Raw genomic sequence first — 26,924 nt, 5'->3', positions numbered from 1 at the left:
CTCCAAACCAGCAATATTTTCAGTTTGACTATTCTGGCCTTAAAATCTGAATTTACTTTGAATTTCTGACAAATTCCCACTTTAGAGAGAAAAAAAGCAGGTGTTAAAATGTATTCTTACAAGGAATATGACATATGGTTACAACAATACATTTGTTATTTACTATTGCTATTCCTTTCTAACCTGCCTCAATTATGACATCAAACTGTGTCCCAACATACTTATTAATTTCCTTTCAACCTCCTCCCCCTTCCTCCTGACTGCTGGGTCTATTTTCAAGTAAAAACTTGGATGATGCCCAAGTGTGTGAAAGGCGAGCTAGAGACGGGAGGCGGGGAGCTGAATCCAAGATGGAAATTGAAGGAGGAATAGTTTAAATTCAAGATCGTAATAGCAGAAAAAGAACATTTAAAAGATTTAATAGTTAATAATGTAAAGAAAAATGTTAGATAGATATTCATGGAGCGTGAAGTGTGTACGGGTTTAGCAGATTGCCCCTCTCAGTCACTTTATAGATTTTTTCTTTTAGCTGAAGGCAGCAAGGTGATTTGTTATTGTAAGACTTCGCTAATAGATTTTACCTTGACATGGCAGGTGAGCGCACACTTTCATGGCCATTGGAGTAATACTAAAAAAAAGCTCCAGTTATTTAAATGTGCATGTAGGGATCTGGGAAAGTGCGCACGTAACGTTTTTCTTTATATTGTACATATATGTAAACACTGAGCAATCAGCAGGAGTGTATATTGGTTTCCATGGTGATGGTTCCACATTTAGATTTTCGTTCATAATAACTCTATATTTATAAACTCTCCTTCCCCCTATTTCTAATAAAAGTGCTAAATGTTTACGTGCAGGAAGCAAGACAAAGGCATAAATACGGTACGTATATGATCTGTTACATTCATACCAAGACTGCACTATGATGTTACAGTGTAATGAGCAGGGAATAATGCACCAATCACCTCCATGCAGTTCGGAGCACTGAATCTCGGGCAAAACTAACGTAACATGTCCAGGTCTGTCTGAGATTAGTGCGAGTTACACTCCATATAAACGTCAGGCGATGACAACGTTTGTACCTCGGACCAAAACTCCCACTGATATCTTGGGCAGCCTGTGGACATATATATCCCAGTACTGCTTTTATTGTAAATACCTCTCCTTAACGCATGCACTACCTAATCACTAAGCATTAACTCTTATACTTCATAATATTATTAATCAGCATTATTACCTACACATGTTCATTCTAACTCTAGGCTTAGTGTTAAGGTCATTAACCCCTATATCTCCTTAACACTAAGCCTAGTCCTAACCCTAATTCTAGATTAACCCCAACAACCAAACCTGGGGGACATTAATGCTATCTCAAACCAGAGCCCCTTAATGGAATTATATTTTTACAATACACAATACATATATGTACAATATATATTAGTACAAGAGTAAGCATTAAATAAATATGTAGAAATAAAATAATCAAAATGAAAGTAGGTTATAGGTGCAGTCTCCACTAATTTTTTCCACTAATCTACCAAAAATATGAAAGCTTCGAAGTTTCAATTTCTCACAATCTATACAGCTGCTCGTATAGTCTGAGCATGTTCATGCAATGACTAGTTTAAAGCAATTATATAAAGAAGAATTTCAATGAATAAAGTCATCACAGACATTTAACTTTGATCAAAAATGAGGACGTCTCACAGCCTGAAAATAGTTTGACAAAAACTGGAGCCTGGAGGTACAGCACCTAACACCACAGACTCCAACAATAATGGTTAGTCCGTTTAAAGCGGTACTGTCCCAAGGATAAAATCTCACTTAAATACTAACCCAGTCAAAAGGTATACTGAGAAAAAGTAGGGACTACTTTGTCTCAGTTTTTTCCCTACGTGTGACAGTTTTAGACACTGGACGCTCTATCGCAGGAAATTGGCTTGGTCTATTGAGGATCGCAGTTTTGCAGGACCTTTCATAGACCTCAATGCTGTATTCTCACACATGTGCAAAAGTACAGCAGTGATGTCGGCTGCAGAAGAGGAAAGGCCAGAAGAAGATAGCAGTGCCCGCACGGAACAGGTTCAGGTAAGTTAAACTAACCTGTACCTGACCCCCTCAGCCACCGGACTCATAGCAGCGATATTGCTGTACAGGTATATTTAAAATTATGCAAAGGCCCCAGATGGTGATAGTATCGCTTACTGTACTTGGCAACAAACATGCAACAATAAAAGATGTGTATATTTTTTTTTATATATGTACAGTGAGGGAAAAAAGGATTCGATCCCCTGCTGATTTTGAACGTTTGCCCACTGACAAAGGAATGATCAGTCTATAATTTTAATGGTTGGTGTACTTTAACAGCAAGAGGCAGAATAACAAAAAAAATCCAGAAAAACACATGTTAAAAAAGTTATAAATTGATTTGCATGTCAATGAGTGAAATAAGTATTTGACCCCTTTGAATTAGTACTTGGTGGCAAAACCCTTGTTGGCAATCACAGAGGTCAGATGGCCACCAGGTTTGCACACATCTCAGGAGGGATTTTGTCCCACTTCTGCAGATCCTCTTGAAGTCATTAAGGTTTTGAGGCTGACGTTTGGCAACTCAAACCTTCAGCTCCCCCCACAGTTTTTCTATGGGATTCAGGTCTGGAGACTGGCTAGGCCACTCCAGGACCTTAATTTGCTTCTTCTTGAGCCACTCCTTTGTTGCCTTGGCTGTGTGTTTTGGGTCATTGTCATGCTGGAATACCCATCCACAACCCATTTCCAATGCCCTGGCTGAGGGAAGGAGGTTCCCACCCAAGATTTGATAGTACATGGCCCCGTCCATCGTCCCTTTGATGCGGTGCAGTTGTCATGTCCCCTTAGCAGAAAAACACCCCCAAAGCATAATGTTTCCACCTCCATATGTTTGACGGTGGGGATGGTGTTCTTGGGGTCATAGGCAGCATTCCTCCTCCTCCAAACACGGCGAGTTGAGTTGATGCCAAAGAGCTCTTTCACCCAGTACTCCTCTGAAACATTCAGATGTTCATTGGAAAACAGACGGGCTTATACATGTCCTTTCTTGAGCAGGGGGACCTTGCAGGTGCTGCAGGATTTCAGTCCTTCACGGAGTGTTACCAATTGTTTTCTTGGTGACTATGGTCCCAGCTGCCTTGAGATCATTAACAAGATCCTCCCGTGTAGTTCTGGGCTGATTCCTCACCCTTGTCATGATCATTGAAACTCCACGAGGTGAGATCTTGCATGGAGCACCAGACCGAGGGAGACTGACAGTTATTTTGTGTTTCTTCCATTTGCGAACAAACGCACCAACTGTTGTCACCTTCTCACCAAGCTGCTTGGCGATGGTCTTGTAGCCCATTCCAGCTTTGTGTAGGTCTATAATCTTGTCCCTGACATCCTTGGACAGCTGTTTGGTCTTGGCCATGGTGGACAGTTTGGAATCTGATTGATTACTTCTGTGGACAGGTGTCTTTTATACAGGTAACGAGCTGAGATTAGGAGAACCCCCTTCTGCTCCTAATCTCAGCTTGTTACCTGTATAAAAGACACATGGGAGCCAGAAATCTTGCTGATTGATAGGGGATCAAATACTTATTTCACTCATTGACATGCAAATCAATTTATAACTTTTTTGACATGCGTTTTTCTGGATTTTTTTGTTTTGTTTTGTTATTCTGTCTCTCACTGTTAAACTACGCCTACCATTAAAATTATAGCTGGATCATTTGTCAGTGGACAAACGTTCAAAATCAGCAGGAGATCAAATACTTTCCCCCCTTACTGTAAATACATATGGTTGGCAACGTTTTTTCATAAATCAGCTACATTTACAAGGTTAAGAAAGTTCAAATTTTGCTTTGTTTTTGTTTTAGCCATACTGTATTTGTTGATGAAATATAACACAAAACAGCAATGAACTGTACTGTAAACTAACTTGTAGCAATAATATAATCACTGAAGGTGAAATATACAGACAACAGCAGACATTTTAAGACCAATGCATCAGGCAAAGAACATTATATATGAATACAAAAAAGTATAATAAACACATACTAACAACTATGAAAATAATAAATAATAAAAGTTATATTAGATCTTGTGTTTATATATAAACACATCTATGCAGAATCGGACTAAGTTTGCCTAAAGCCCTAGACACAAAGCCAGATTGAAGATCACTCCTATGTCCCTGGGCTCTGTTTCTGTGTATGTTGTGTTTATGTATGTGGCTGAGTGTTGTATGTCTGTGTAGGAGACTGAGTGCTGTATGGGGGAGGCAGAGTTTGCCTGGGTGCTGGCTGGGTGTTGTTTGTGTAGTGGCTGAACTTTGAGTGTGTGTGTGTGTGTGTCCAATTGGGCCCTGTTTGAGCCATGCTGGAGGAGAGGAGGAGAGAATAGAGAGTTGCCCTTTAGGAGAGAGCAAGGGACAGATATGTGAGGTAGAGGTTACTCTGGGAAGCCATAAGCTTTCCTAAAGAGATGAGATTTGAGGCACTTTTTAAATTATTGAAGACTATTGGAGAGCTTGATGGACGTAGGCAGGCTATTCCAAAGGAAAGGAGCCACCTGCGAGAAGTCCTGCAAGATTGAGTTGGCCGTACGGGTGCGTGCAACGGACAGCAGAAGGTCACGGGCAGAGCAGAGAGACCGAGAAGGGGCATACCTGCGGATCAGTGAAGAAATATTGGAGGGGCTAGAATTGGTCAGTGCTTTATAGGTGTGGTTTAGTACCTTGAATTTACTCCGATAGGATACAGGAAGCCAATGTAAGGACTGACAGAGGAGAGGTGTGAGAGGAGGGACAGGAGAGGAAAATCAGTCTAGTTGCAGCATTCATTACAGACTGTAGCGGGGCAATACGATTTGTGGGAAGACCTATTAGGAGAGAGTTACAATAATCCATGCAAGAGATTACTAGAGCATGGACAAGTTCCTTAGAAGCATCTTGTGTAAGACAGGGGCGGGTGCAGGCTATGTTTTGAATGTGGAATATACAGGATTTGGTAATAAGAATGGACTGATATGGGTATCACTCACTTGAAAGTAGAGCGAAAGAGGGGGATCAGTATTAGGAGGAGGAAAGACAAGGAGTTTAAATTTAGAGAGATTGAGTTTCAAAAAGCGGGAGGACATCCAATCTGAGATGGAAGAAAGGCAAGCAGTGACATTGCAGGATGGCATGGGAGAGGTCCGGGGAGGAGAGATATATCTGAGTGTCATCAGCGTAGAGATGGCATTGGATCTGCCAGGAGAATTGGCAAGTTAACCTGCCAATCAAGCAGGCCAGCCCACCAAAGGCAAACTATGGAACAAACTTGGGACAGTATGTTTGGACCCTGAAATTGGGACTGTCCCACAGAACTCTGGAATGTAGGGAAGTGTGCAGCTGTACCACACATTGATGAATTCTGGGTATCACAGTTTAATATTGTACATACACTTTCTAGAAACTGAAACAATGTTTTTTTTACATTGCACAAAACATAAATCTGGTCCTACAGACATCACGAAACAATGTTCATACCAGCATTAACAAAACAATAAGAATTTTGTTTGTCTCCTGGTGCGAAGGGAAAATGGAATGTTTTAATGAGTTTTATATCTCAGCTTTGGGACATAGATGTAAGCTACACAATACTATTTTAATATATCCATAAAACTGAGCAATACATCTCAGACATTATTGCATGGTGTGTTTTATTTAACCTTGTGGATTCATCCGATACAGTGTCTCCAATAATTTACCTGCTAGTTATTTAATACAAACAGAATTTTAAAGGATCAACATATTCTACGGCCAAGTACAAATGGTAAAAACACATACAGGTAAATGATGACAAATGTAGAGGAGATGGGGGTCCTGTTTACAAATACACCCAGTTAATAACACAGACAATGAGAAGTAAGCAACAGCTCTAATGGATTCTTAGGTGAACAAAATATGTTACACAAATACAGTAAAATGTGAGATTCGATACAAATTCACATAAAAATAGACAAAAACACAGTAAGTTACAACACACTCTGGAGTCTGGACTATTCACTAAACCGTTTATTTTCAGGAATTCACCTGGGAATTTCAAGTGCTAGGCCAACACAACAGAACTGTGGAAAAAATAAATCAAAATCTCAGCTGTATTGGTGCTAAATTTGCAATCCCCCAATGAATCCCTGAAAATACATACTTTACTGAGTAACCCGGGCTGTACTAAGCAGACAGATCCAAACACACAGCTCTTGGATACTGTACACAGATGGATATAAATAGATATAAAACAGGGAAACTAGAAAGCCACAGTTTTATGCACAACAAAAACTGCCCGGTTGCCTGCAATATACAATGTTACACAGACATACAAATGTGTACACAGAAAATGGAACAGATACACCAGCAGCTCACCTGCTACTTCTTCCCCTTCTTAGATCTACAGCCTACACATGTATACACCCTCTATTACGCAGTTGCTCCTTTCTGTCCTCTGTGTCCTTCAGCTGTGTGTATGTGTTAGTGTGTCTGATGTCCTGTGCTGGAGCCAAATACCAATGTAACCTGAGACACTACACACAGAAATGAGATGTTGTACATTGACACATAGCACAAGCAGTGGAGCATTACACTGAGAAGGGACAGAAACAAAGTTAAAAAAACAAATAAACAAATAAATAATTAAATAAAAACACCTGCATGTTTATGAAATTATCACAGGATTTATATGGTCTTAAGAAATTCTTAAATGAAATGCCAACAACTTACTTCAAAATAGAATTCGTTGGTGACGAGAAGTCTAACAGCTTTCGATACTGGAAAAAGTTTTTAGAAGTTAGAAAGAAAAAAAAAAACATTTCAAAAGAAAAAGAAAAGTCAACACACTTTCAAAATGTTTCTTCTTTAAGCAGCTCCACAGGAAGGTCATAGATGTAAACGTACAGACATATGTTATTAAACATTGTGATGTTTCAGCGGTTTGCCATTTTACTTTTTTTTTTTAATACCTCTCTTATGTATTCACATGCATTGCTGCCGGAGAAAGCATTTCTACCAAACAGTGAACAACTGCTGACTAATATCCCAACATTGCAGTGTTTAAAACACATAATAAGGCCATGTGCCGACGTAAATAAAGTATTTTTTGTATGAAATATGCCACAAAGCATTAACAAATAGTGGATGGGTGTCAATATGCATAGACATCCAATTTTAATAAGGTCATGTGCTGACAGCTTGTATGATTTCACAAGCAGAATATTTCTACAACTACTTTACTTCCTGTTCTTATTTACTACATTATACTTCCCTCCAGTCCCAAGTGTCCTTATTTAGGAGGGACAGTCTCTTATTTTGGGTCCAAGTCCCTCTGTTCCTCTTTTCTATCCTGATCTGCCTCTTTAAGAGCTCCATATTGTTGATGTGTCCGAGTCTAGAACAGAGCTTCACAACAACAATACTCACAGTAGTGTGTCTTTAAACTACAATAAATGTGTTTATAGATTAATAAGTGTAAATAAGATACATTGTTAACATTTTAGTTGCATAAATTGTTATTAATGTCACATAAAATGAACAGCCCAAGCTCATGGCTACTGCTTCATTCACACCCTTAAACTTAAAGTGTCCCTCTTCATTCATTTCAAATGTTGGAAAGTATGGCAGTGTGGGTTTTGAAATGTCTGAAAAGATGCATTGTGAATCAATTGAAAGAATGGAAAGTAATGCAAGACAAAAAATGCACGTTTACTGCACCACTAAGAATAGAATCGCTCAGTACAAATAAAAGCCTATGCTAAGGCTGTGGTTCTTAACCATTTTAGATAAGAACCGAAATTTTATACTTGGTGATCCATTCATCAACTCTTTAACTGTAATTTAACATATACTAAGCAAGAATCATGAAAAACAGATTGATCAGAATATTCCAAGTGTCCTATTGATCTTGCTTCCATTAGAAAAGCAAGTCCTTCAAGATGAATGGAATAGGTCTATTGCAACCAGTGAAGATCCATTTTTTGGTGTGAGGAGCCACAACCCAGCGCCTTGGAACTATGAGCCAGATCGGAGAATAGCCGTGGCCCGCTAAAACTTTCTTCCATCCAAATCGGGCCAGCCTCCTCCAATTTGACCTCTTTTTTGGGCACATTGGGTGCTCGGGGACAAGCTATCTGGGGATGCCACATATGTAGAGGCGCATCACTGTTTCCTAAATGTTTTTAAGGTTTTTGTAGTGTTCCAGAGAGAATTGTATTAGCGCATGTGTGTCTGGAAGTTACTTGAATTACGCAAGGTATGTTGCAATCCCCTCCCAGACACAGAGGTGCCTGAGCAGGTTTTACTGTGCTTTCAATGGAGACCCCATGCTGGGAGCCTGCGTATATAAACCTGTGGTTCATTCAATAAAGTTAGTCCTACTTCACCCTTCACCAAGTCTTAGCTAGTGTTTGAGTGAGACTGCTATACAACTATACGCATCAGAGCTATATCACAGTATCCTAATCCAGGGTGCTAAAGTTCCAGAAGGACCCGATTCAAGCTGTGGCGACCAATACAAGAGCAGTCCAGGTTTTCCCCATTGCAGCTAGGAAGCAAGCTTGGTGGAAATACTCACAAGAGGCTCCGTCACATTGACTTATTTTCAAAAATATAAGTTAGGGAGCAGTTTGGAAATAGTGACCACAATATGGCATAATTTAAGACTATCTAAAAAAAAAAAAAAAAAAAAAAATGATATAGGCTGTACAAAATCACTTAATTAAAAAAAAAAAAAAAAAAAAAAAAAAAAGAGCTGAATTCAATAGGACAAGGGCATCTTTACAACTAACTGAATGGCAGGAAATATTCACTGACAAAAGCACATAAAAAGGATAAATTGAACGTATTTAAACAAATTCTACAAAAATACATTTCACAATACATACCATTGGGAAACAAATCTAAAAGAAGCAAATTAAATCCAATGTGGCTTAGTATAAGGGTCAGTCAAAGAATAAAAGGGCATTTAAAACATTTAAATCAGAGGAGTCGATTGATTTGTGTCATCTACAGAGGGATCTGGAGAAATTGGGGACTGGAGAGGCAAGTGGCAGATGAGATTCAATACAGATACATTTTTGGAATAAGAAAACCACAAGACACGTCTTCGCATTACAAAAATAGGGCTGCTTTAATCTGCATTGCATGGTAGTCAGAAAAAAGTAATTCACAAATTGAAAGTACTTTAAAAAGGTTTTTATTAATTTAAAATAAAAAACGGTTAAATTAAACATGCACAATTGACACAAATATCTGCATTATTTTGGTCTGACACTTAGCAGCATTGCAAATTCGTAGTAAGATGACCTTGGTATAGGTAGCAGTACTGCAGGTTCAGGAACTGTATCTTTGAAACAAGAGTGTCCAGGTGATTTCTTTAAACGAACACATTCGAGTGACTTCAGCTGAACTGCTGCAAAGGGAAGAGTCTCAGAAGCCAGAAAACAGTGACAATAAGGAGGAATTTTGGAAAATTAAATAATAACCGTTCAGGAATAAGAAGGATTTTTGTAAAATTAAATAACCGTTCAGTTGCATATTTATTTAAAAATCATGACCAGAGACGTTTTTGTTGAAAATATGCTTCAAACCGAGAGATGGCATATTCCTGCAAAACAAGGAAATGCAAGGTTAAATTATCTTCGACAAAATCCCCCCCCAGTAAAGTAGCAGGCACGTCTTCTACAAGCAATGCCCTGCCTTATTTTAGTATACTTTAATGCATCGAGTTCCATGTATAAATTCCATGTTAAATTACTATCATCCTGGTCTGCAAACATACACATTCAAGGATTATTATGATTATTATTATTATTATTATTATTTCCAACAGATTCCGTAGCGCTTTACAATAAGTGATAAAAAAAAAAAAAAAAAAAAAAAGCACTGCACAAAAAATGATGTTGCTTTTTAGAATTAAAAATATTTCAGTAATGCAGATGTCCCCATTATTTCTGCAATGGACTGTTGCATGTATGTTAGACAAATTCACATAAGGACTTGTTGAATTGTCAGCTGTAAAGCATAATAGGCGGAACTCTGCTTTAGACAGTAAAGGTGGATTTCAGACACTAGTTATGCTTAATACTCACCAGATATCCAAATTCAATAGTGGACATTTTTGCCTGCAATATAGACCACAGACCCCAAAAGAAATGCGAGGCCAAAGCAAACCTAAAGACAATAATAATATACCTGTGAGACAAAATTAGCTGGTAAGGATGTCGATAAAATGTAAACTAGTGTGTTATTGTATTTAATCAGATTAAATAGATTGATTCGGATATCCCAAACATTTCCTTGCTGATTAACCAATATAGGATTTACATGTTCCCAGAAAGGAATCGTTTTTTCCTCTGTTTTAACAATCCATCGTTTCAATGCCTTGTGTACACAAACACACACTGTGGACATAATGCAATATCTAGTAAATGGAGTTAAATAGAATATGTAACATTACAAGATCCGGAAAAAAGAATTCATTAGCTTTCTCCTTACCTGTTAACCTCTAGAACCATTGCTTCTATCTGAACAAGACATTCCTCCTCACTAAGGTCCGGACAGCTCTCAGCAAGATATGAACGGAAAAAATGAAGCTAATGAGACAGAGGAATATAGGTCAAGAAGATTGAGGTGTACATGTTCTACCTATAGAGATGTTAAAATGTTTTAGTTGTCTCTGCTAAGAATATTATGGGAGCAAAGACCAAGTAAGGACAGGGAATACCCAAAACTATCATTATATTTTCTGGACACAACAATAAAGTATCCTAGTGCTTATCAGAAAGACAGCAGACCTAACTGATTAATCCCACAGTGACCAAGGTTTTTCCAGTTTCCGTGGATTAGTGATTGGTACTTTTGTTATTATTTATATAGTGCCAGCAAATTCCGTAGCGCTGTACATTGGGTGGACTAACAGACACGTAATTGTAACCAGACAAATGGACGCACCGGAAGAGAGGGTTTAAGGGCCTTGCTCAATGTGCTTACATGCTAGAGGGAGTGGGGTTATGCATTTGTTCTACAGGTTATGCATGGGGTTTTAAAAGGTCACATAGGTCTTGATATGCTATATGTATATACAATATAACATTATGAATATAATATTACAAAATGGTGAAAAATGTCTAAAACATTTGTTCAGATTCTGTTTAAAATAATTTACACACAAGTAGCACAGGAGCAAAAAATAAATAAATAAAAACCTATATATTTTTTGTTCTCGGTTTGGTAATTTCTCATGTGTCAAGGATTCCAATACGTACAAGGATGGAATTACAGTTTTCCATCTTTGCACTTTTTGATGAGCTTTTCAAATGATTTCATAGTTTTTGGATAAACCTTTTAAAGTGATTTAGTATTTGAAAAAAAAAAAAAAAGAAAAAAACATTTACACACATTTTATAAAGGATATATTTGAAAAAAATATATCATTTCAAAAGTTTATTTATAGGGTCTAATGGTTCTGCATATTTTCTGTTCCTAGACAGCGATCTCAGATGTCTCACCTGAAATCTACTGAAGCCGCTCTCCCAACCTGTAGGTTACAGCCCCAAGTGCTCCTATGACAACTTGGAAAACTACTGCCTTCATTTTCCAGATCATTTCAATCTTATCTTTCTTGATTCTATGGTCACTGGGTATTACCACATCCACCACCACTACAGACTTTTCTTGTCTACCACCACAATGTCAGGTTGATTGACCAGTGCTCGTCTTTGGAAGTCCCATAGAATGAAATAACCCGGGCACCCCAAGGCATGTGTACAGGTACATTTTTACACTTTCTATGTAACCATTGTGTCACAAATCACTGACATAACTTTTGGTAATATTTAGTTTCACATGCATAAGTACACTTTTACAGAAGCAAATTGTATAGTAATTCCCTAAATTTTTGCCAGCTCTGAAGTCAACCACTGGATGTAGAGAGAAAATTGTAGACTAAAAGCTGGCCCTTCACCAAATGACCCTCTCCTCCTCCACTTACTCGATGCTTCCAGGGTTGTGCAAAAATAAAGCAAGCTCCAACATTTTGAATAAGACAGAAGACTCCAGGAATCGAGTCACACTAGTACCAGACACTGGTCTAGGAGGGTCAAACTGGGTTACACAAGTTAACCTCAAGGAAAACGTAAACGTTCTATAACATTGCAACTTCTTCCCTAGGTGACCTAGGTGACCGCTTGGCTCTGGGGATGGCCCGTGCTGGAGGCTGCTTTCCACTTCTTACTGCATACTTTTCTTAGAAAAATGTCATTTAATTGGATAATTGCCATTTCAAAATAAAGCAGAGGAAAACTGTTTATTTGTCCTAGTCAATTCGAAAGTATTTAGGCAATGACTGGCAAAATGGAATCAAATAAAAGGCCCTCTCTATAAACTGCAATATGTGCTAGAAATAAAAGTACAAAAATCTTTCCTTAATTTGAAATGATAAATAAATACAGCATATTCAAGAACCGTTAACACCTATCATTGACACATCCTTCAGGCCCCACATGTTCTCTGCCTATCCCAGTCTTCCATGTCGTATGAAACGGACACCAATAAATGTTCAATCATCAAGGCAACCAAGGATGGGTGGCCCTCAGTGCCAGGAAGAGGACCTTTCCCCAGGCTCCTCTCAGGTAGCTGGATAAAGAACTGGGATATAGCAGCCAGAATTACTTCAGTTCAATTCTGTGTAGAGTTCTTCTCCCACATATACAAAGTGTCAAGCAGTCCATATACTGTATGTATTGGTTCAATAGTCGCCTCTAAAAGTACTGCTGATCATGTTTTCTTTTTTATGTGGTAAGAATTGAGAATATTATTGTGTCTGGTCATTAGGAGATACATTTCCAATTGGAAACCGTACACTCAATAGAATTTATTTCTGTACCTGTTGTTCACGGGTTGGATAGTCTTCCAGTTGTGCTTTGTAGAAAGGCCACTCATCGTGATGATAATTATATACCCATTCACAAAAGTGATTTCCTAGATCAAATCCTCTGTAATAAAAAAAATGTAAAAAAAAAATGTCAGTGCATCATAATTCAAAATATCAAATGCATTCTGGATGCCACACGTATCTATCTGCAGGTTAATTTATCCTTCGGACTAAATGCTCACGACAACTCTTTGCAAAAAACGTGTACATTTTGTTACTTTTCTCGCAATAACGATAGGGTTTAATACCAAGGTCCAAGATCATGTGTAGATTAGAAATATGAAAACTGGCGTATCCTTAACAGTAAAAACAAGTTTTATTTCTGTTTCCAGAACACACAGCAGTTTAGAATCCAAGGAAACTCAGAGAGGCAGAACACATTATATAACTCTTATACGGGTATTCCAACATGGGAAACGCACGTCCCAACCAACCCAAGTGTCTTACCCGATAAGATAGACAGACATTTCTTTTACCTCAATAAAAATACTTCTTTCTCCTAGCCCCAATGGGAGCCACAAGTTGCAAGTATTATTTTTATTCTTTATCAAGTATATATTATGTAACGTGGCCGTTTATTCACCAAACCAATAAGTGTAGATAACTGACAATGAATGGTTAATTTTGGGGGGGGGGGGGGGGGGGGAGGGATCCAGCTTTGCTATTTTGCCCAATATTTGCACTTTCCTTTACATTTCTCCATTATTTCTGCTTTCAGTTGGGATGAATCATTTACGTGAAAATCCTGGACTGAAACATTGGGTTCTCTTATTTTTTTAATAAACGGAGCTGTATTCCAGTCCTCCTCTCCAAGACCTGGTCAGCATTGTTTGTTCCATATAGGTATGCGCTCTTTTGTAAATCAATACCTGCGAACGACGTAGATGTAACTGAATTGTATTATTACCAGTAGTATTCTCTATGTATTTTGTGGATTTACTTGCCTTTTTGATTGTATGAACAGTGATCCGTTTTAACGCTAACTACACTGTGTTTAATTTTCTTGGTTGGTGTATATTCAAAATATCTGAAAACACGAAAAAATATATATGTGTATAAATAATAAAAACGGATCTGCTTGCATTGGATATTTAAACAAATAAGTGCAAGTTGATGCACAAACTAAAAAGGCAGACATTAAGAGAGACTATATATATATCTTTCGATTCACAGTGGCAGTTCAAGAAAACAAATTTTAAAAAACTCACTCCAGTTTTTTTAAGTTTGCCTACACTGTGGATAAAGATGAAGTTGTTGTTGAATATGCCAAGCACGGATTTTTATCATCCTTGCTTGCTAATGTAGTGCAGTCAGTGTATATGCCAAGACTATTTTAGTCAGATTTCCACTGTACACAGGAAACTGGTTTTGCTCAAAGTCATCAGGAGAAATGTACATAGCATACTGAGGCCAATACCCTGCAATATATATTTATCTCTTGTAAATTTAGAAATTCAAGCCAATCCAGGGATATACTATACAATAAGAAGACTGGTTCGATCTATTATCTATGATAAATATAGGTGAAACCACCATTGATACAAGGCTCAAAGGGACATCAGTTGGGCTAGCTAAACGTATGAATTGCTGAAAGGCAAGAGATCTGTGCCACACAAACTACAGCCCAAAACCAAGTGCATAGTAACTCAAGAAGATTAAATATTTAGATATAGATTAGAGATACACATACCTATCTCTTAAACCTGATCTCCAATATCCATATTAAAGAATGTTAGCTTCTAGCGCTAGAATTTTTAGTGAGTTTGGCAGAATTGTGAAATTCAAAACATTTAGCAGCTACGTATAAGTAAATATGTAGAATATAATAGTGAATAGTAGTAAAAGTCATAAACACCACAATATAGCTTTGACGACAATACATGTGTGTGACTTTCTAAAATAATAATAATTTTGTTTCACTTCCTTTTGAATGCACAATGCTCGTTTTCTTCCCTGCCCAAGTGTTTCCAAACAGCTTTGATTTTGGTGAGGTCGGAGATGCCTAATCTCTCATGCATTCTGCCTGTTAGGCAATCTTCAGAACTCCAGGTGTTGTGGACCACATCTCCCATAACACTCTTACAGCCATAATGCTGGCAATGGGTCAAGGGAGGTGTAGTTCACAATATGTGGAGTGCCAAAGGTTGCCTACCACTGCATAGTGCTGAAGCCCTCCCTCATCCTGCCTACTACTGTTAGAGGTGAGTACAAGGGTGGAAGAATGCATACATTTGTACCTGTATGACAGTGACTGGCTAACTGTGTGTGGGTAACAGTGTCTGTATGAATTAATTTATTCTGAATTCATATTCAATCGATAATTTGACAAGATCCTCTACATAGTCATCCAATATGAACACTTAGACCATTACAGAACCATTGTACTTCACAGAACATGAAACTCTTCTGACATTAACGTCTAGGTGAAATAATAATTTAACATTTGGTCAACACACCAGGAACCTCCAACATTTTCACTGTAAGCTTAAATGTATTTACTGTTCTGCGTGTTTCATTTCTACAAGAAATGTTTCATACCTGCAACATTCCCTGAAACACAATTTGAGGATGAAGTAGCTGAGCAAACACTTCACTTTATTTCTTTATGTCCTTCAATGGAGAGTTCTTTCCATGCAGACAGCTTTTTGCTTCTTCCATTAATGTTTTCTGTTTTCAACTAGTCAAGTTTATTTTACGACAGTAGGAACACCACAATAAGAAAATCTAGTTAGGAGAGCTATCACTCAGAGATTGCCTTGTTAAGAGAAAACAGACATTCCGCCACCAGAACACCAACTCTACTTATTCAGGTTTTAATTAACACAAACCTGGTGTGTTAGGGGTGAATATGTAACAAATGCCATATAAATAGATTGTTTGCATTTACGCCTGTATTGTTTTCATATAATAATAGAATAGGAAAATATAGAGTTAGAAAAATATTAAGGTGTATGTACATAGGACACAAGGTCACGCATTTAGGCTGGAAGAAAGAAGATTTCATCTAAGGCAAAGAAAAGGTTTTTTTTTTTTACAGTAAGAGCAATAAGGATATGGAATTCTCTGCCTGAAGAGGTGGTTTTGTCAGAGTTTATACAGATGTTTAAACTGCAATTGGATAAATACTTACAAAAACACAACATACAGGGATATCATTTCTAATTAGTGGGGTAATAGTGGCTTGATCCAATGAGACATCTGACTGCTATTTTGGGGTCAAGAAGGAATTTCTTTCCTAGTTTGTTGCAAAATTGGAAGCGCTTCAGACTGGGTTTTTTGCCTTCTTTTGGATCAACAGCAAAAACATATGTGAGGAAGGCTGAACTTGATAGACGCAAGTACAAATCTCTCTAAAAGCATTTATTGTTGAGTTGTTTTTTTGTGTGTTTGGCATTAAATATGCTTGACCTGGGCATCTACCATTAGAGCGTCCTACGGCCAGGACAAAAAAAAATTGGCTAATTGAGGCAATATAAAATTGGTTTATTTTTAGGCATTACCTTCCATTCTCAAGTACATGTATATTCTAGGAATCATTTTGTGAAATCACTGAAAACAAAGCGGTTTTAAATGTAACTAATAAAAATGAAAGTACTTACTAATTACATATTTATATGACCTATTTCTAACATATTTGTATAGCTAAATTGCGGGTGGAAAATAATATTTCAATTTGGCCGTTTAAATAGTTCAGAAGGCGGTTAGAGAGGGATAATAGGATTTGTAGAACATCAAGTCAGAATACTTGCAATGCGTGCTTGTAAAGAACATGTCTAGAAGTAATGCTTGTTTTGATGTGGAAATGTGTTTATTGAAAATATTAAATATTGTTTGAACTTATCATTCTTATAAATAAACGTATTAATGTACATGTGAGGGATTATAGGATTGACACTTATTCACTATTTCCTCCAGTAAATTAAACAGCAAGGGGAAATATCTATTAGTTCTATTCAGTAATGCTCAGATTCTATTACTTATGAAAAACAATGAGACGTTCTGGAATGAACTGCAGTTTTGCCACTATGCAGAGACAGTCACCCTAATGTATCACTTAAGAGCTACATTCACACTGCCTGGTTTACCCAGGCACAGCGCTAAAGAGCGCCCTCACTCCAATCAACCCGGTTACCGAGCCTCACAGGAAAAGCCGCCAGTCTCCTAGCAGTCACGCTGAACGGTCGCAAGGAACTTTCCATTGGATCGGTAATAAGCCACAGCCGGTTAAAACTTTAACCAGGTGACGTTTCAACACCATGAGTGCGACAAGAGCGATCTTTTGAATGAAGGAGCTGGAGAGCTAACCGGGGATATAAGACATGTGGGGATTCTTTTATATTTCATATGTTTTGGCCATTGGATCAGGAGTAATGTAAACAAATCAACATGGGAATAACTGGGAAAACACCAGAACATGCCTGCTGAACCGTCTGAACCGGCACACAGTGGCCAGAAGACGTATACTTGTGAAATAAGGTAGCCTAACCTGTAATTGTAGCTGCTGTACTCAAAGTCAATAAGCATGAGCCGGTCTGTAGGTGAAGATTGAGTTGAAAGAAGTAAGATATTACCTGGAGAGAAAAAAAATAAAAAATAGTGTGCAATCAAACATAGTGAACACATTTAAAAAAACATTTTTCTCATTTCTCATTTTTTGTCTCCATTTCGAGTTTTTTTCACCTACTATGGATACCTAAAGGACCTCAACATCATTTATCATTATCTCCTGAAATCTGCAGGAGTAAGTGTTCTATTTTTAAGCGCTCCACCTTTGCACTATTTTTGCATGTATTTGCACAATAGCGTTTTTTTTGTATACATTTGATTGTTAGTAGGTTGAAGAGTTCCTACTTTTGGTGTGTAAGCTGCTACCACTTTATTGTGTATTGTACTACAATCTCTCTCTTCTAAGCGTCTTCTACCATAGAACTATTATCTTTTCATCACATTTAAAAAAAAAAAAACCTGATGGCACTCATGTAAGTAAGGAATTAAATTTTCTATAAAAAAATAAAAAATAAAACGAAAAAAACATTAAATGCAATTGCATGCAGATGTAGAAGGATTAAAGTACAAACACAAAATGTCCACTATACGCTCGCTAAAACAAGGCCGTCAATATTTTGTTAACGCGAAAAAAATGATTAAGCAAATTAACTCTTGAAAGTTGCAGGTCTTCTAAATAACATGTTGGGAAATAGGAGAGCAAGAGGACTCTGATCACAGAAGTACATGTAAAAAGGTTGTCAGAGAGGCATCCAAGATTAAAGGGTCACTCCAAGCACCATAACCCCATACAGCCCTCTATTTGTACCAAGTGTTCCCCTGCGCTGTCCCTCAGTAGGGAACAAGTCATTTTCACCACATGCCACACTGCCTACTGTCTCCATGATGTGTGGAAGGTCTCATTCTACTGTAGTTATGTCAATGTTATAGAAACATAGAATGTGACGGCAGATAAGAACCATTCGGCCCATCTAGTCTGCCCAGTTTTCTAAATACTTTCATTAGTCCCTGGCCTTATCTTATAGTTAGGATAGCCTTATGCCTATCCCACGCATGCTTACACTCCTTTACTGTGTTAACCTCTACCACTTCAGCTGGAAGGTTATTCCATGCATCCACTACCCTCTCAGTAAAGTAATACTTCCTGATATTATTTTTAAACCTTTGCCCCTCTAATTTAAGACGATGTCCTCTTGTTGTGGTAGTTTTTCTTCTTTTAAATATAGTCTCCTCCTTTACTGTGTTGATTCCCTTTATGTATTTAAATGTTTCTATCATATCCCCCCTGTCTCGTCTTTCCTCCAAGCTATACATGTTAAGATCCTTTAACCTTTCCTGGTAAGTTTTATCCTGCAATCCATGAACCAGTTTAGTAGCCCTTCTTTGAACTCTCTCTAAGGTATCAATATCCTTCTGAAGATATGGTCTCCAGTACTGTGTACAGTACTCCAAGTGAGGTCTCACCAGTGTTCTGTACAATGGCATGAGCACTTCCCTCTTTCTACTGCTAATACCTCTCCCTATACAACCAAGCATTCTGCTAGCGTTTCCTGCTGCTCTATTACATTGTCTGCCTACCTTTAAGTCATCAGAAATAATCACCCCTAAATCCCTTTCCTCAGATGTTGAGGTTAGGACTCTATCAAATATTCTGTACTCTGCCCTTGGGTTTTTACGTCCAAGATGCATTATCTTGCACTTATCCACATTAAATGGCTGTTGCCACAACTCTGACCATTTTTCTAGTTTACCTAAATCACTTGCCATTTGGCTTATCCCTCCTGGAACATCAACCCTGTTACATATCTTAGTATCATCCGCAAAAAGACACACCTTACCATCAAGACCTTCTGCAATATCACTAATAAAAATATTAAAGAGAATGGGTCCAAGTACAGATCCCTGAGGTACCCCACTGGTGACAAGCCCAAGCTTCGAATATACTCCATTGACTACAACCCTCTGTTGCCTGTCACTCAGCCACTGCCTCACCCATTCAACAATATTGGAATCCAAACTCAAAGATTGCAGTTTATTGATAAGCCTTCTATGTGCAACAGTGTCAAAAGCCTTACTGAAATCTAGGTAAGCAATGTCTACTGCACCACCCTGATCTATAATTTTAGTTACCCAATCAAAAAAAATCAATAAGTTTAGTTTGGCATTATCTCCCTGAAGTAAACCCATGTTGTCTCTGATCTTGAAATCCATGTGTTTTTAGATGTTCAACAATCCTATCCTTTAACATGGTTTCCATCACTTTCCCCACTACTGAAGTAAGGCTTACTGGCCTATAGTTATGCAGTGTTTTAGATCATTCATCGGCTAAAATGGTCAGTTGACACTCAGCTAATGAATGCTGTTAAACATTGCACAAAATTAATGTAGTTATAGCGCCTCATTGCAAAAACTGGAATAGTATGTGCGCCTGGGAAGCTTCGGTTTGAAACTTTACATGGGTCAGTACCAGGGAATTTTTGGCATCATAACGAATACAGTGGGTTGCAGTTAAACGTGCTTATAATTTAGTGCTTATAATGCTCCTTTAAGATGAAAAAAGGGGGAGAAAAAGAAATGATAGAATATGTGAGAGCAGGGATATAAAAATGGAGATGTGATTAAAGGAAAACTCCAAACCATTTCAGCTTGTTGTTAGGAGTACTCTGGCACCAATTTCTCGTAATGGGGAAAACCTTTTTTTGCAATTGTCTTCTCTCACGATGGCAACCTAACTGCATCAGGCTGCCGCTGACTCACTGGATGAGAGTGTCAGCTGAGCACTCTCAGCCAATGAAAGCCGTGCAAAGACATTTCAAGTTGAAGTGCTGCACATAAGGACTACTTAAAAATGCTGAAGCGTTCTTGGTGCTTGAAATAACTATGTAAGGATATGCTCTAATTTAAACCGACAGATTCATTTTAAAGCATATGTTGGTTCTTTCGGAGAATAATTCAGTAACAAATGGACGTTTGAGAACATTTTAGGATACAGTTTAATTGATAATTGCCCCTGTTATGAAAAATGAATGCTACTTAAAATGTTTAGAGGTTTCACACTTTGCCAAAGTGTCACTCTAAGCATACCCACTATAGATCTTTACAGTCCATAGACTATTTTACGTTAAACTGTTTGAGCAGTTTGTGACAGTAGTCCCCATCACCAGGAGTTTAGGTGTGTGTAATTATTTATTGTTAAATGCTTTGTGTGCTCTACTGCCCTGCTGATGCTTTCTACCAACTTGGCTGTGGAGCCTGTACAGCGCCATCTGTTGGTAGCAACCGTTATGTGCACTACATGAACAGCAAGACTCCGTAATTTGCAAATATTCAGGTAGATTTATCTTGTGTGTTTATTTTTCTTCCCTATCCTTTTATAAATAATATGTTATTGTGTTAATATGAGTCTCTGTATGTTTCTCCATATGATTTGGTAATTTGTAATTAATGGAGTCTGTCACCGTAAGTTTGATGTCATGAATATATGGACTAGTACCAAGTATAAATAAAACAGCGTGTGTTCGTTCCTTTTGGAACAGTGTGTCCTGGTTGATTTATTCAGGGATCCCAGTAACATAGTCTTTGGACCTTTTGGCTGGCTGCATGGTTCCCAAGACAAGTTTAAAAGAGAGTGTGACAAACGCTCTGTTCTATGGACGTTTGCCACAAACTCCTGGAGTGTAGAAGCTGGCCTCCTGCCCACCGACTATGGACCAGGTCGGAGACCCCATTTGGGAATTACCCTGCCCAACCGCCATTAACAGCTTTCCCTCGGTGCCCCTGGTTCGGCACTTTCCCTTTTCACAAATTGAACAGAACGCTAGCTCCCTGGTGAACAAACCCACAAATGATCCTCAGCGTTGCTTAGCTGCAACCACTATGGAACTAATTTTGGCAGGAGGACTGTGGTTTCTGGTCACCTCCACGGTACTTAGCTGCGAATGTTATGGAACTGTATTCGGCTAGGTGACCTTGTGGTTCCCAGGCAACTTGGTCCGGTGTTTTGAACCACTTTGCGACCCACCAGGAGAGAGCTTTTTGGAGGGATGGTGCCTGAGACTAAGTAGAACAAATGCTCCCTGAGAGCCAGGAGCTCCCGAACGTTGACAGGCCAAAGCACACATTGCTCTGGGGCTTGTATTGTATACAATGGAGACCCCATGCTGGGGGCGGTGTATAAATTCTGTGTGCCTTGCCTGAACAAACAAGTTCCTTTTCACAATTCACTCAGTCTTGACTAGTGTTTGGGTGGACCAGCTATAATCTCTGCAAGAGAGATTCATCACTTGAGACTGTACTCAGGACCCTGTTCCAGGGCAGGAAGCAACGGAGAGACCCCAGCCAAGCTGCGGGGGGTAGGGGCTAAAGCACTATGGGTGTCCAGTCGAGAGCCATGAAGCTAGCTTGACGGAGGTACCCAGCCAGGGTACAAGGCGGTCAGTCACAGAGAGCCAGGCCTGGGAGCCACAAGTTCCAGGGTCCCTGAAAGTGGCTAAGAAGCGGACTGGGCGGAGTACAGGAGCTTCGACACAGTTTGACAAAAAAAAAAAAAAATACTCTCAGAACATCTAAAGCCTGCCACATTATAAGTCAAAAGCACTAAGCATGAGCAAATCCAAATATTCTTTGCACTGTAACAACTTCTATAACTTGCAAAGCTTATGGGGGTTAGGTTGTCCCTTTAAAGACACAGTAAAAGTCACTATATTTGAAATTATAACTGAAATAAACACAATGACAATACAAAAGGTTGTTTAGCTAACATTGAGATTTAAAAGGACACTATAGGCACCCAGACCACTTAATCTCAATGAAGTAGTCAGGGTGCCATGTCCCTGTTTTAACCCTGCAATGTTTTAATAAAATAAATAAATACAATTTTAATAAAATAAAAAAATACACAGAATTAGTATTAGCCAGCTTGGAACTAGTAATGACGCTGCACAAAGTTACATCTCTGGCAGGTAACCTACATATCGATGTGTTGTTCTGCAGGAACAGCAGTGTTTACATTGCAGGATTTAAATGCCTCTAGTGGCAATCACTCTGACACCCAGTAGAAGGGCTTCTGTCCAAATAGTTGAGTGAACTTGGCAATATCAACCAGATGGTCTCAAAGATCATCTGAATGGCGCAGTGTTGTGGTTTTCTGCAGATGCATAATAGCTTCGCGATGCTTTCATAAGGAAAAGCATTGGCTTGGAAAAGGTAATCAATCCTGATGACCTCAGCCATGAAGGCAGGATGGCAGAGTGGAGACAGATTCTCATAATGAGGAGGCACATAAATCGAACAAGGGCACTACAGCGTTAGAAATACACGTCTGTCCTGTAATATGAAGATTATTTATGCATGAGCTCACACAATCTCAGCAGTTCAATATCTCACCTTCCTGAACATCATTGTGACAGAAGACAACAGGTGATGGTGTCGATTCCAAGAGGCGCCTAAAAAGATATATATATATATATGTAAAACAAAAATGATATCATATATGGTATACAGAAGTGCATCATTATTTGCAATTGGGCCACAAATGCGGTTTTAATCAGGAACACAGCATGGGATAGCTGTCACCAAGTGACAATTCTGGCAGAATTTAAATGCCACAGCTAAGGAGTGCATGCATAGCAGTTTTTGAAAAGTTATATTAAACAACGCATGCAGCAGAGGATAAACAGCCTGTTTCCAACAGTGTTAATGTAAGAGAGTCTTCACCTCAGGTTTTTCATCTCTTCCTCCAAGTGAAAACTCTTCAGCTGGTTAAACTTTTCCACGAGATGATCTTGTGTGAATGAAAGAGATGAGATCTGAGACATGTATCTGCGAAACATGAGAGACAAAATTATATACCTTTGACATTACTTGTCTGAAAACACCTGAGACAGTGGAGAAAACAAGAACGGTTTAGTACAGATTTCACAACAAAATGAAATATTTATATATAAAAAAAAAACAAAAAAAACATTTTTTTATTTACAACCCAAGTTGAAAATTATGCCAGTATAAAAAGAACATTTTTAAAAGATGAACTTCAAAGATTAAAAATAAATAAATGATCTGGTGGATTGCAGCTTTTTCACTGGATTTTTTCAGCTCATCTTCATGAATGTAAATGTTTTATGTGTCAGTACATTAGCGTTTTCCTTTGATCATTTAATTTTTTATTACTGAGCACCAACAGTAACTTCTCAGCATGCAGGATGTGGAACAAAAATGCAACAATTTTTCATATTTCATCTACTAAACAGTGATGGATCTTTTGATCTTACAAATACAGAGTAAATTGTTTTAATGATGTATTACAAGGACAACTTGCTTTTGTTCCTTGTAACTTTAATATAGCAGTCTCTTCTACTTACTTATCCATTGTACTAAACAACCATATTGGCTCCTTATTGAATGGCATTTCCATGCCATGAAATCTGGCTATTTTCTCTGCAATCTCCCTGGATATTTCCGGGTCACTGAGCTCAGAGGTCACCAGTCGCCTACTCTGAGAACAAGAGAGAAGTTAATGGAAGAGATGGAAAAGGAAATGCACATATGCCGTTTCGTATCAGCCAGAAAGCTCCAACCATTAGCAGAGTGATTTACTACACCAGAACAGTCAGCTATTCTGACCTATGATTCGCAATTTACCTTGCGTTTACCCTCACACGAATAGATCTACAATTTGCAATTCCAGATTAGCAAATAACCCTGTAAAGTAAATTAAACTCTTGTTCCACTTGTCAGCTAATTCACTGTATCAACAAATGCCCATAATTTCCTGCTTTCATTATACCAGCTACCCTTTACATTTTTCAACCCAGCCTCTACTAAACAACTGCCCTCACCCTCCTATTACGGTTACGTGCTACACATACTCACACAAGCCATCCCAGTAAAGTCCTTATTGTAGTGTGAATAACGCCAAAATCAGGTCATTTCTACTCCCCGGTATGTCCCTGTAACATATCACAGCATTATATAAGCCTTTGCAAAGTTGGCATAGTATCTTACTGGAATATATTCCTCCAGACGACCTTGTGGGAATACTCCATATAACCGTGGGCCAAGGGACCTCTCAGCAAGAATTGCAAACATCACACTCTCCTGAACCAGCGAATCCACACCCTGCAAGATAATAATAATAACAGTATTTAACCAGGAAAGGTACATTCAGATTACTCTGGTTTTCAAGTACGTCCTGGGGATGTTACCGTAGCCCAACATCCAGGGGTTGTTACACAATACTGTAACCTACAATTTCCTGAAAGTGGACAGATCATTCACATAACGAGTTTATGTTGTGCTTTTTCAAATAACATGTCATTAAATTGTACAAGACAAGCCGCTAGAAAACGTACACACTGAACTATATTCTTATGTGATATTGTTTCCATGCAAGTAGGCTGTGTGCATGGACACTGTATGTTGTGCTCTCAAAGAAAGAAAATACCCCCCTTCATCATAGCTCCAGTTTGTAACTTTACACTGACAGAATACAATAAGGCATTCAATCTCAATCAGCAGTATAACCATCGTAACCACATGATCTTAACAATGATATGTTGTAACATGACAATGATAACAAGAAATAAAATGGTGATTTCGTTTGTGATTATATCATGTTAGTGATAACTATACTTAATTCCTTTAAAGATGTTCAAAACACATTTTGGGTATAACAGGCAAGATTTTTTGTCTCATCATCAACTGGCTTTTTTAACGAGTTCATACATTTTTCAGGAGAGATTGTAATTGCTTAAAGGACCACTGTCACCTCAAAACTGTGTTTTAATATAATAATCCTTTTATCAAGTTTTGAAAAACAAACAAAAAACATGCACCAGACAGTGTCTGTGGTCTTCCCTGCTCAACTCCCTGCACGTAAGCAGGAAGACTAAATGTCAGTTTTCAAATAATGTCTGCCCCAAGGCCATGTATAATGCTCAAGGATCCTATCATATGCTAAAAAGGTAGGGGAAAGATTTTCTCTCTTATTTTTTACATATCGCTCATGTAAAAAAAAAAAAAAAAAAAATCAAAAATATCTATTTTCTTATAAAAAGGGGCCTTAAATCTTTGCTGCATGACAGAACGGTATAGAGCCCTTTGTTTGACAAACCACAAAGTGTTTTCAAACATCAGTGTGGTGTTAATTATTAGATTCGGATGGCCCTTTTTCCATATGTGCACATTAGCTAAAAGATACATTCTAAGGAAAACCACACTTGAAGTTAATAAAAACTGTAAAATCTGTTACAGGACTTGTGAAATTCCCCCAATTACAGCAGTAAGAGTGAAGAAGAGTTATGTTAGCAGATATATAAATAAAATATTCACATTTTACAGATTAAAATTTAGATTGCAAAATCTGAGAGACTTAGATAACAGTGACACTATAGTAACCAGAACAACTACAGCTTAATGTAGTTTTTCTGGAGAGTATAGGCCATCCCTGCAGGCTTTTTAATGTAATCACTGCCTTTTCAGCATATCCACGCTCTGCATGGAGACACTTTCCTCCTAGAGATGCATTGAGATGCTGATTGGCAAGGGCGGTGTTCAGAAGTGATGATCTCAGCCAATCCAATGCTTTCCTGTGGGAAAGCATTCTGATAGGCTGGGATCATCACTTTGTGGGCGTAGCCAGCACCGGCAGATTGGAATAAAGGTAAGATTTCACTATATTTAGGAGGGTTAGATAGTGTTTTTAACACTATAGGGTCAGGAATACACATTTGTGTACATGACCCTACAGTGTTCCTTTCAGTTTGACTAACATCCGTGGCAGTCACTATGATCAGCAGCAGATGAAACAGGAAAACAAATTGCATAAAATGGTCAATATGCACAGTCATCATGTACAAATTAAAATGCTAATGAGTGTGGATCCAGAGAAAACATCCAATATAGACGGAGCAAGCTTTTAACAAGGCTTGTCAGTACCTTCAACTAGTCTCTGACTTGTAGGATCAAAGATCAGGGATACAAATCTAAGACAAACACAATCAAGTGTATATAGTTTAGCATATACATTACCTGTAAAATAGCCCCATATATTCTCAGTAAAACCTGTCGAGGCTCAGTGGACTGTGTTTCCACGGAGTTTACAAGGCTGCACTTGTACAGAAGGTTACTGAGACCACCACTGAAAAAGAGAGAGATCGATTACATAGAATATATTAAAAGTGAGAAAAGAAAGGTACTTAAACAAGAAAACATGTTTCACTGCAAAGACAAAGGACTTCTGCTTCCCAAAAATGTCACCAGCCTATGTGCCATTACCCACACTGTGCCACCACAGTGAGTTTGAATAGAAAGCGTGAATGAGCACAAACAAGAGACAGACATAAACCTACAGATTATCAAAGCAGCAAATCAGTGCACGCAGGCTGTGTTGTAGTACCTGACTGCTGTGTTGGTCTGACCTTTGATGGCTTCAAATTACTGCTC

The 26,924-nt window shown here is 38.3% G+C and overlaps 2 protein-coding genes across 2 annotated transcripts in view; both read right to left on the bottom strand.

Annotated features, from left to right (window-relative positions):
* CPT1B (carnitine palmitoyltransferase 1B) overlaps positions 1 to 6,525 on the bottom strand; it is a 44,394-nt gene extending 37,869 nt beyond the window's left edge. Inside the window, exon 1 of the mRNA XM_063449173.1 lies at positions 6,419 to 6,525. The gene's annotated coding sequence lies outside the window, so the exon portion shown is untranslated. The remainder of the gene's footprint in view (positions 1 to 6,418) is intronic.
* Positions 6,526 to 9,223: 2,698 nt separating this feature from the next.
* Positions 9,224 to 26,924, bottom strand: part of CHKB (choline kinase beta) — a 35,042-nt gene continuing 17,341 nt past the window's right edge. Inside the window, exons 2-11 of the mRNA XM_063449177.1 lie at positions 26,511 to 26,619; positions 24,486 to 24,599; positions 23,843 to 23,976; positions 23,199 to 23,303; positions 22,869 to 22,927; positions 17,464 to 17,548; positions 12,930 to 13,038; positions 10,541 to 10,638; positions 10,135 to 10,216; positions 9,224 to 9,650 (exon numbers count right to left, since the gene is read on the bottom strand). Of these exons, the coding sequence (XP_063305247.1) occupies positions 9,594 to 9,650; positions 10,135 to 10,216; positions 10,541 to 10,638; positions 12,930 to 13,038; positions 17,464 to 17,548; positions 22,869 to 22,927; positions 23,199 to 23,303; positions 23,843 to 23,976; positions 24,486 to 24,599; positions 26,511 to 26,619 (952 nt within the window). The 3' untranslated portion in view covers positions 9,224 to 9,593. The remainder of the gene's footprint in view (positions 9,651 to 10,134; positions 10,217 to 10,540; positions 10,639 to 12,929; positions 13,039 to 17,463; positions 17,549 to 22,868; positions 22,928 to 23,198; positions 23,304 to 23,842; positions 23,977 to 24,485; positions 24,600 to 26,510; positions 26,620 to 26,924) is intronic.

This window comes from Pelobates fuscus, chromosome 3 (genome assembly GCF_036172605.1).
Source record: "Pelobates fuscus isolate aPelFus1 chromosome 3, aPelFus1.pri, whole genome shotgun sequence".
NCBI lineage: Eukaryota > Metazoa > Chordata > Amphibia > Anura > Pelobatidae > Pelobates > Pelobates fuscus.
The sequence above is the reverse complement of the archived record's forward strand: the minus strand, read 5'-3'. Positions and strand labels throughout refer to the sequence as shown.